Raw genomic sequence first — 12,143 nt, forward strand, 5'->3', positions numbered from 1 at the left:
CGGCAGGTACAAGTATCATAGTACGGATACCCCTACCCCCTATACTCTAATTTAAATTAAAAAAAACGTGATTAAAACATTAACACATTGATTTTGAATAGGTTATTTTTTATCAATTGATTTTGAAAAATCTTCATTTCTATGTAAATTATCATTCAACACTATTTAAATGAGTTATTTGCACTTTGTATGAAATTTATGAATGTTATGCACTGTATTTTTATTTGAATTTTCGGTTAAAATATGTTATTAAATATTAAAATTTTCTTTTCTAAATACCTATGGGTGCCCGTGGATATCCGTGGATACTAAAATAATATATGGGTACCCGCATAACGGATACTCGTACGAATATGCATACGGGTAGGGTATGGAAGAGATACTACCCGTAGCTTATCCGCCTTGTTGACATCTCTACTCTTCACCTTTTCCTCTATTATGTACTTTTGAAAACAAGCTAAATATTGTGTGTGTGTGTGTGTGAGAGAGACAATGGAGTTTTCACCACCCAAATTAACAACAATGATCGTATCCTTAGCCTCAATAACTTGTTGAGCTAAACATCTTAAATACAAATCTATTGTCACCCAAGTAATTTAAACTAAAGTTAACCTTATTAATCAAGTCATAATAACTAAAAGAACTCCAACGCCCAACAATACCATACTACCATATTCTTTTTAACCCAATTCAACCTCAAATTTCATGGACAAAGGATCATACAATTCCACTATTTTACCAAATATAGCGTGCTCCTCCCAAAAGATTTGGAACGTATTATCTAGTACGATAAATCCCTCTCAACATATATCAACAAAACATTATACAATATGTTTATCGAACAACAAAAATAATAATAAAAAATGTTCCAAAATTTCACTTGGGATGGGGAAAAGTAAACTGTGAAGGATGAAAAGAATCTTGAACAAAAAACAGGTGCAACCACCAACTCAATATCTCCTGGATTTGGATAATCAAGTTCAACCCAATCTCCGTGAAACAACCTCATCTCAAAGTAGCGATCCCCAAAGAACAAGGTTGCAACATAATACATGAAAAACATCGTAATCCAAACCGTAGAAATTGAAAATTTCATCACAAGCCCTAAACTTTCTGTTATAAAGAAGGTAGTCCTCGAACTCAATATTCAACACATTACCTTTGGGATCTCAGAAATAGTTGGGTCCAATCATCAAATAATTGGCTCATTCCCGATAAAATCCTTAAGAAAACGTAGAAATTCCTTAAAAAAATAAAGAAAAGAACATAAACTACAAGCATTAAAATCACTGAAAAAAAATCAATATATAACTATATAAACATGCATACAAAAAATTATGTACAAAATGTCAACAACAACAAATTATAATTAAAATAAACATTCAACCAGTAATGAACTCTATCACTATCAACATTAAGAAAAACCATATCAAAATTAAACAAATGATGAATACATAACAAAAAAAAGAACAAATTCAAAAACTAACGAAAACAAAATGAACGTGGACTTACCTCATCAGACTCAAGGAAGGAGATAGAGCTCTAGAAGAAATTTCTAAAATTGGGACCCTTACTGCCAAACATTTTCTTCTTCCTCAACAACTTAGAAAACAACTCCAACACAAAGTTACCCAACAATAAAACAAGTTTTGAAATGAAGTCTGAAGTGAAGTATGCAATCAAATAGGACATTTTGTTATTTACCTAATGTTAATGGGCTTGGACTCTTCCACCAAAAGAGACTTTTATTGATGAAAAACATGTTATAATTCATTTAATAGACATATATTATTTTTTAAATTAAATTTTTCATAAAAATGTTTATTATTCACAATCTTACTTAATTCATTTTGACTGATATATGTGAAAATTTTTTGTTATTATTAAATATTTTACCTATTTAAACTTAAGTTTAATACATCAAATTAACAAAATAAATTTAATTTTGGAAATTTCATTTTACTTATTGTGATTATTTTTAAATTAAAAATATTATTAAATAATTTATTTACGAAGAGAAGATATATATTTCATCGAATACATTCATTATTAAATTCTTTTGTTACCTATTTATTACTAATAATTAATAACCCTTTTCTTCTTTAAATTTTTATTTATTAATTAAAATTATATGTTTATAAATTAAAAAGTAATTAAAATTTAAAAAAGCTACAACTTAAAAATCCAACAGATATAAACAATAAAAATAATATAAATAATAATATATTTTACTACAATTTCAAAATAATATAAACAATAAAAAACGGACCTGTACGTAGACTAGTTGCAACCTACAATCCGAACTATTTACAGGTTATATATTTTTGAATTAATAACACGTATTGCATATTTTTAAAATTTATTTTCACTGGAAAAAACACACCCCATGCAATATACAAGAGATATTTTATCGATTAATATCCCGTGTTATTCATATCAAAACCTCAAGATAAGGCGAGTAAGCGTTGCTTACGTGGCACCACAAAAACCCAATAATCCTCTTCCACGTGGGACCCACCTCGATTTTCATCACACGTGGCACATTCGACGCATCCATTACAAGCTTCAACGTTTTTTCGGTCACTGTCACGTTCGGGTAAGTGGATCTCCATGGCTGCGGCTTCAGCTTCTGCAACTTCTCTCTTCCTTTCTTCTTCGTTCAAACTCAATGCTCCGACGAATAACTCCGTTACGCTCCGGTTTCCTCTCCTCAATCGCCGTTTCAACGGTTGCAGAATCGCCGCTTCGGTTTCCGTTTCCAATCCGAACTTGCGAACCGGCCCTGGCGATCTCGTTGCATCTATTCTCTCTAAGGTAGAGTCGTTTTACTGTGAATGGTTTATCCAGATCAGTTTAATTTGCTCGGAAGAAAAGAATTTGTGAATAATTTTATTGTAGTAAATAGACTTCTGGCTTAACTATGTTTACTGTGAAATTTGGAATAAATCCTTGTTTAGTTGCTCATGTTGAAGAAAAAAAAAATTAATCTCTCAAATTTCAAAACCCGTGTTTACCTTCGAGTCATCATTTTTGTTGACACCGTGTGATTCCAGGAATTAAGAATGTCCTTTTTTTAATACGAGATAATCTAATTTTTTTTTTTCAATTTGAGACGGATTTTTTTCTAATTTAATCAAACCTAAATTTTTATGTCATCGCAATTTTGGAATTTGGATTTAGCTTGATAACAATTGCTAGTTAGACCTAACACTAACTATTAGGATAATCTTTGATTATATCTTAAAAGAAGTTGAGCTTGACTGATTCTAAGAGTTCCTTTGGATAAGCTTCTTCATAGACACTTATAAAAGGGAAAATAAGAAAGGTAATGAACTAAGATTCTCCATATAAATTCGTTTGTGGAAACTCTTTCATATAAATTCTCAGAAATTTATTTTTTTTAACTTGTACATAAGGTAATTTTGGCTTTCCTCTTATTCTTCTCTTATAAAAATATTTATGGAGAACTTTTCCCGGATACACCTACCTAACTCAACTTCACTTGTATACATTATTCTCACACACTCATTTATGTGACATCTCCAACGGACAATACTTAATATTACTCTTTGGGTACTCTTAGTGTTCTTCCAATAAAGTTTACATTTCACACAATAAAAAATTGCATCTGAAGTCGGCATTGAAATTTGTGAAGTTTGAATTTCGATTATAGAAACACTAAAAAGTTCTTGAAAAACCTCATTTAAGTTTTATTTTATATATATATATATATATATATATATATATATATATATATATATATATATTAAGGCTTGTGCTTTTTGCAATGAGTTAGTTATTGATTACAAATTACAATACTCATTTTCATTTCATTCCATTAATATTTTTGAATTTGTTTCCAGCACTAAAATTAATGATATGAGATTTGGTCAGGTTGTGCAAACAGATGGAGGAGTTTTACTGAAGAACGAAGAGCATAAAGAGGTGGCTGAAGTGGCTCAGGAACTGCAGAAGTACTGCGTGAGTGAGCCAGTGAAATGCCCTTTAATATTTGGAGGTGAATGCTTATTGTACTTCTCACCCTAAGTTTCTGTTAAAGTCCTTAAAAGCCTTTTTACTTGTTTTGCTAAATCTTATTAACCTTCAAAGAAAGTTTAGTGGGTGCCTTTGACTTTTTGTTTTCTAAATGATTCCTGGCTAGGTTTTCACTTGTAACTTGTAAGTATAAAATGCCATATTGTTTTTTCTCTGTTTCAAATTAAGTTGTTCACAAGAATTTGCAAAGAAAATTATGAAAAGAACAAAATAAAGCAAAGTGAATATAACACGACACTTTTAGGGGACACTTATAAACTGGAAATGGAACTAGAAAACAAGGCAACAAGATCCTCAGGCTATGTTTATCTCATACCATTTCATTTCACACACCATTATATGTATTCAAAGATACCGTTGATTGTTCTGTATTTTATCTTTGTCCTCAGTGTATTGTATATGCATTATAGATATTATCTATTAAAAAGAGTCCACTATCAACTTCTAAGCTTTAATCATTCTATATTCACATTTTTTTTGACAAGATTTAAATCAGTTTGAATTCTTGCTTTACTAATTCTTCCTTGTGTTTGCTATTCAGACTGGGATGTGGTGTACTGTTCACGGCCAACATCACCTGGAGGTGGCTATAGGAGTGCAATTGGGCGCCTTTTCTTCAACACAAAGCAAATGGTTCAAGTAGTCGAGGCTCCTGATATTGTGAGAAACAAGGTCACGCTTTCTGTTTTAGGCTTTCTGGATGCAGAGGTGTCTTTGAAGGGTATGTCATTCAACTATTTAAAGGATGTGTGAAACTTCCACTTGCTGATATCATAATTAGAAAAGCTATTGATAGAAAAACTGAAATTTTTAAGTTAGTGAATTTCAAACCCTAAACCAAGGGACTAAATGGTGACCGGATGATTTTAAGTTGTTTTTATCAATAGTAAAGAAAAACAGAAAATAAAAGAATGATTTGGCAGTAAACCTCCACTTTGGTTCTTAAAGTTATTGAGAACTTTTATCTGAAATAAAACTAAGAATAGAAACACAAAAAACTGGACTGAAATGACTCAATTTTAGTAAGTTAGCTTTGGCTTTAAATTTGCCAATCAATGCACATTTGCACTAAAACCATAAAGCAGCCCATTTGGCTGAAATAAAAGCTAGTGGTAACAAAAGAGAAAACAAAAACAGTTCAGAAACAAATCCATAACTCTAAATACTAGGTTTCTCCCTGTAAACCAGGGCGTTATTCAAATTAAAACAGACTATTTGTAGCAAACTCTATCAGGAAGTTGTGTTGGTCACTTTAGTCCCTCAAATTGCAAAACCTTCATTTTAGTCCTCTTCTATTACATTTTTTTCACTGATATTAAGGACCAAAGTGAATGGTGTTTCCCAACATTTTACAACTTTAGAAACTAAACTAAATATGGACTAGTACTGACACAGTGATTAAATTGTACCTTGGTGTCTGATTGTTATGGGATTAGAATCTGAAAATATCTTCTTGGCATATGCATAAATAAAAAAATGTGTACAATAATCATTCCTTGTAACTTTGTATGGCGAAGAGTCTTCCGGCACTAAGTAATGTTAGTTTTAGAAACTAAAATGAAGGTTTTGTAAAATTAGAAATTGAAGCGAACAATTGCATTCCAAGGATAAAAGTAGTTTACTGATGACTTAGTTTGATGTATTTGGTTGCTTTTCTCTATCTCTAGTCTATGATCCAAATCCAAATATTTATTTATTGTTAAACTTCTGTGCTGATTTGATGCATGCTGATGTGAGACAGGAAAACTCACGGCGCTCGATAGTGAATGGATTAAAGTTATATTTGAAGCACCTGAAATAAAAGTAGGTTCATGGAAGGTCCAGTATGGTGGTCAGAGTGAAGTTAAACTCAAAATCACTTATGTAGATGACAAAATCCGGTTAGGTCTGGGTTCAAGAGGTTCCTTGTTTGTTTTTCAAAGAATTTGAAATCGAAATGCGATAAGAAAAATAATCCATTCAGGACGAGTTTGTATGATAACGAGTGTATATGAGTAGGAGCTTGAAAAAACCACGTTACTCTTTGGCTGCAGAGTTTGTGTCAAAGTGGAGTCTGTTTTATGAAGTGCAATGTAGTTTAATGAACATTTCCTCATTCCTGAAGGTTAACATTTTTTTGGGTGTGATTAATCTATTATATTCCTTTATGTCAATGGCAAAATGAAGTCTTTGGGTGACTTCACAACTAAAATTTGGGCAAAGGACGAAGGATTAGGGATGGAACCAAGTGCCAAGGACATTATAATTAAGTTTATTTATTTACAGGGGAAACACAGTGATGCTAGTGGCAGTGAAACGTCTATATTTTAAAGGACAAACAATGATATTAATATTATTTAAAATAAAAATACAAAAAATAATAATAATTATTATTATATTAATATTAATATTAATACTAATTATTATTTTTTAAATTTAAATGATTATTTATAATAAAAAAACTATATTTTAGTTTTATTATTTTACTAATTTTAGTATCTACTTTTTTGGATTCAACTAATTACTCAAATGTAAAGACAAACCGACAACAAAACAAATAAAAATGCAAGTAATTAAAATATAGGTATAATTACTCCTTTAGTATCCTAACTTTTTCGTTAAGTTCAATTTGGTATTCAAACTTTTGGTTTGTTCAATTTAGTACCCAAATTTTTTAAAGAGATTCAATTTGGTCATCTCCGTTAAGTTGTAGTTAACACCGTGTCTGTACAGGACACATGTCAAGCCATGAAATTTTTAATTTTTTTTAAATTTTTTTTAAAAAATTATTTTTTTTTTTCAAAAAAATTTAAGACTGCCATGTGTCAGTTTATCATCGTGCCACGTGGCAGCTTACAATGATGACACGTGGCCATGGTAATAGTTGTTTTCAATTTAGTACCCCAATTTAAATTTTCGGTTCAATTTAGTACCCAATTTTTTAAAATGATCAAATTTCGACCTTTCCAATTTGATACCAAATTGGTAACTAAGTTTAATTATAACTTATATATACATGTTAAAATAATTGTTTTGAATTTATACATCAAATCACTGCACCTAAATATTGAAATTATTTTATTTTTTACAAGTGTAACAAATTTCATGTGTAAAAAATTACAAAGGTTAAAATGTAAAAAATAAAATAATTTAAGTATTTAGGTGAAATGATTTGATGTATATATTAGAAAACCTTATTGTAACATGTATATATAGGTTGTAATTAAGCTTATTTACTAATTTGGTCTCGAATGGAAGAGGACAAAATTAGATCATTTTAAAAAATTGGGATACTAAATTGAACCAAAATTTAAATTGAGGTACTAAATTGAAAACAACTATTACACTGCCACGTGTCATGATTGTAAGCTGTCACGTGGCAGTTTTAAAATTTTTTGAAAAAAAAAATTTGAAAAAAAAAATATTTTTTTAAAAACTAAAAATAAAAAAAAATTAAAAATTTTATGGCTTGACATGTATCATGTACGGACACGGTGTTAACTCCAATTTAACGGAGAGGACCAAATTGAATCTCTTTAGAAAATTGGGGTACTAAATTGAACAAACCAAAAGTTTGGGTACCAAATTGAACTTAACGAAAAAGTTGGGTACCAAATCAGTAATTATACCTAAAATATAATCTCGTAGTATATAAAAATAAGATGTGTATCTAAATACTACAATCCAAATAATAAAAATGTAAATAATTAAAATATAATTTTGTGTGGAAACTGAAATAATATTAATAATACTAATATTATTTATGATAAGTATAGTACTAATAGCAGTAATTATAATAATAATAATAATAATAATTTTATTAATAATAATATCATTAAAACTAATAACAATATGTTATTAATAATAATAAATTTTTCTAGTTTTTTTTCATAATAAATCAAACGATTAATATATTATATATTGATATTATAATATTTTTTCTATACTAATATTTTTACTACTACTAATATTATCGATAAATTTAATAATAACAACAATCATATATAATCATAATATTATATATTAATATTGTTATTAATACTAATAATAATAATAACAATAATAATATAGTAATAATTTTACTATTACTAATAATGTTAAAATTTTCACAACAACAAAATATAACAGTATTAATACTAATAATTTCACTACTAATTTAAGTATTAATTTTTGTATATTATAGTTAATAATTTTTCTAATTACTTCTTTACTCATAATAATAATAATAATAATAATATATAATGATAGAAGTAACTATTTTTTTAATTAATTAATCAACAATAAAAGGAACAAAAAATACAAATAATTGGGACATGATTATGTAGTAAATATAAATAAAATGGGTGTCTAACTAAAATAATAATATCATGTATTGATAAAAATAATAATAATACACAACTACATATATAAAGATACATGGTCTCCTATTATTTATGATAAGTATAGTACTACTAACCGTAAATAATAATAATAGTAATAATAATAATATTTTTATTAATAATAATATCATTAAAACTAATAATAATATTATTAGTAATAATAAATTTTTCTAGTTTTTTTTTTCATAATATATAAAAATATTGATATATTATATATTGATATTATAGGTAATACTATACTAATATTTTTACTACTACTAATATTATCAATAAATTTAATAACAACAACAATCATATACAATCATAATATTAATATATTATATGTTAATATTATTAATAATACTAATAATAATAATAACAGCAATAATTTTACTATTACTAATAATGTTAATAATTTTTATAATAAAAAATATAATAGTAATAATACTAATAGTAATACTAGTAATTTCGCTACTAATTTAAGTATTAATTTTCGTATATTATAGTTAATAATTTTTCTAATTACTTCTTTACTAATAATAATAATATTAATAATACCAATAATAATATATAATATTAACATATAATAATAATAATAATAATAATTATATTAATATTGGTTATAATTTTATTACTATCACTACAAATAATATTTATAATAATAATATTATTAATAATTACAAATAATAATAATACTTATAAAAAAATTACAAATAATAATATTATTAATAATTACAAATAATAATACTTATAAAAATAATACAAATAATAATATTACTTATAATTAATATTATATTATAATTGGAATCATAAATAAATGAAAAAATAAAAACAAATTGATTTTTGTAGGATTTGAACTCGGGTCCTTTTGTTACACAGTTTTAAAATGACGAAAAACTAAGTTTCATGACACTTGTCAATAAAGAAGATGGGTAAGGTAGTAATTTTGGTGGTATATTCTTTTCTTAGTATGTAATAGATTGTTATATGTAATAGATAGTTAATAATTTTTCTAATTACTTATTTACTAATAATAATAATAATATTAATAATACCAATAATAATATATAATATTAACATATAATAATAATAATTATTATTATTATTATATTAATATTGGTTATAATTTTATTACTATCACTACAAATAATATTTATAATAATAATATTATTAATAATTACAAATAATAATACTTATAAAAATAATACAAACAATAATATTACTTATAATTAATATTATAGTTGAAATCATAAATAAATGAAAAAATAAAAACAAATTGGTTTTTGTAGGATTTGAACTCGGGTCCTTTTGTTACACAGTTTTAAAATGACGAAAAAACTAAGTTTTATGACACTTGTCAATAAAAGAAGATGGGTAATGTAGTAATTTTGGTGGTATCTTCTTTTCTTAGTATGTAATAGATTGTTATAAAAGTGTGAATGTATAATATTAATATTTTCTAGTATTGGATGACACATGAATAACATTATTAAACTTGAATTGGTATCATGTAGGGAATATGCATGATAATTGAAAAGTCTTGCCTAAAAAATATATATAATGTTTCATGATAGAAATATAAATGTTGAATTTTTATTAATTGCATATTTTTAAATGTTGAATACAAAAAGTCATCATTTGTGCATTTACGTGCAAAAATTAAATGAAAAAAATAGATTTATGGTGCATTAATTGATTGAAATTGAATTAGAGGATGTAACTAAATTTGTATAATAAATTAAGGGGCAATGAATTAACTTTAAAATAAAAGTAAATAAAAAGGACCATGCATATTTTGGGTGTAGAAAATTTAGGTTTTGGAAGGTAATAAATTTGAACTTGATTAGTATTAAAATATAATGAGTAAATTAAGATTGCATTAAATGATATATTAAAATAAAATACATTTTTTTTGTAAGAATGTGAAGAATTTTTGGATTTGTGATTCTAATTTTATTATACTATACATATATAAAGGTTCAAAGATTTGGATATGTTATTTTATTCTTTTAGTTTTATTTGATATTATTTGATAATATATGAAGTTGATTAACTTTGGATGGTACCTGCACCAATTGAGGTTATTAAGTTCATTAAAATTTAAAATTTAATTTATATATATATGATCATTTTGGTATTGAGTAATATTGGATAGACTAAATATATTGTATTTTGCTGATAGTGCAAGAATTAAACTCTCAAGATTATTAATTTATTTTTCTCATGTTTAGTTATTTGAGAAGTCAATATTAGCATTATTTTTATATCACAAATAATGTTTTAAAGGCTCTAGAAGAGCTACTACACTTCTACAAAGAAGTCTAATAGAAACTTATTAAGTTCTAAAAATATTTGTCTAAATAGATATCATATTGAGACAAACAATGAAGGAGATATGAAATATCTTTATATCAATGGACTTGGGTTGAATAAAAAAATGTGTATTGGAGAAATTATCAATCTTCTCTTATGGCTTGCACTACACATGTATTAGTACAATTGGAATGCATATCATTGTAAACCAGAAGTTTATGAATAAAAAAGGAATTCCTTGTTTGGCATGATTACTTGGGTCATCCTAGATCTATCATGATGCGAAAAAATAGTTGAAAACTCGTGTGGACACCCACTTAAGAGTCAAAAATTTCTTCAATCCAATGATTTCTCATGTAATACACGTTTACAAGGAAAGTTGATAATAAGACCATCACAAGAAAATTTTAGAAATGAGTCAATCTCATCTTTTGGAATGAATACAGGGTGATTTTGTGGTCCAATGCACTCATCATGTGGATCATTTAGATATTTCATAGTTTAATTGATGCATCAACTAAATGGTCATATGTTTGTTTATTATCAACTTGCAATCAACCATTTTCAAAGTATTAGCACAATTAGTTAAGTTAAGAGATCACTTCCCAGATTATCCATTTAAGAAAATTTGTCTTGATAATGCTGGTGAATTTACATCTTATGTTTTTCATGAGTATTGTATGTCAATGGGAATTGTTGTTGAACATCTAGTAGAACATATGTTCATGCTCAAAATGGACTTGTAGAATTATGAATAAAACATCTAAAGTTGGTTGCAAGACCATTACTTATGAGAGCTAATCTTTCAATGACTATTTGGAGATATGTAATTTTACATGCTACAGGATTGATTCGCATCAAGCCAACAAGTTATCATAATTATTCTATTATGCAGTTGGTTTTTGGTCAATAACCTAATTGTCTCATTTAAGAATTTTTGTATATGATCGAATTTCCCCACCAAAAGGGACTATGATGAGTCTTTAGAGACGATTGAGAATATATGTTGGATAAGAGACATATTTATAGTTTGATTTATCAACTGTTATTTGTGATGAATAAGTTTTTTCAACATTAGGGGGAGAAAGAAAATATTTGGATAAAGATATTGGTTGGAATGAATTATCATTATCTCTCTTAATCCTCATACTAAAGAATGTGAACTCGAAATTCAAATGATAATTCATTCACAAATTAGTCAATCAATTATCAGATGTTTTTTACTGACACAAATAGGGTAATTAAATCACATATACCAACCGCTAAATGCTCCAAATATAATTGATATTTATTCATAACACGATTGAAGCGTGGTAAGCCTATTGGTTCCAAAGATAAAAATTCTTGAATGAGAAAAGGAGCTAAAAAGACAAGATAACCTAATTGAGGAGGTGTAAATCACAAAAGATTCATTTGACATAATTAATAATTTGGTTC

At 26.6% G+C, this 12,143-nt stretch overlaps 1 protein-coding gene across 1 annotated transcript; it reads left to right on the forward strand.

The window, feature by feature from the left end:
• The first annotated feature begins 2,551 nt into the window (after nt 1-2,551).
• Nucleotides 2,552-6,203, forward strand: LOC114193135 (probable plastid-lipid-associated protein 8, chloroplastic). Its single transcript, XM_028082839.1, has 4 exons — nt 2,552-2,814; nt 3,895-4,018; nt 4,598-4,777; nt 5,798-6,203. The coding sequence occupies exons 1-4, from the start codon at nt 2,611-2,613 to the stop codon at nt 5,983-5,985; spliced, it is 696 nt and encodes a 231-aa protein (XP_027938640.1). The 5' UTR covers nt 2,552-2,610; the 3' UTR covers nt 5,986-6,203.
• The last annotated feature ends 5,940 nt before the right edge of the window (nt 6,204-12,143 follow it).

Source organism: Vigna unguiculata, chromosome 8 (genome assembly GCF_004118075.2).
Source record: "Vigna unguiculata cultivar IT97K-499-35 chromosome 8, ASM411807v1, whole genome shotgun sequence".
Taxonomy (NCBI): Eukaryota; Viridiplantae; Streptophyta; class Magnoliopsida; order Fabales; family Fabaceae; genus Vigna; species Vigna unguiculata.

Coding starts and splice junctions, on each gene's coding strand:
- LOC114193135 (XM_028082839.1), top strand. CDS start 2,611: ATGGCTGCGGCTTCAGCTTCTGCAACTTCTCTCTTCCTTTCTTCTTCG. Junction 2,815..3,894: donor TTGCATCTATTCTCTCTAAG/GTAGAGTCGTTT, acceptor AGATTTGGTCAG/GTTGTGCAAACAGATGGAGG. Junction 4,778..5,797: donor TGCAGAGGTGTCTTTGAAGG/GTATGTCATTCA, acceptor GATGTGAGACAG/GAAAACTCACGGCGCTCGAT.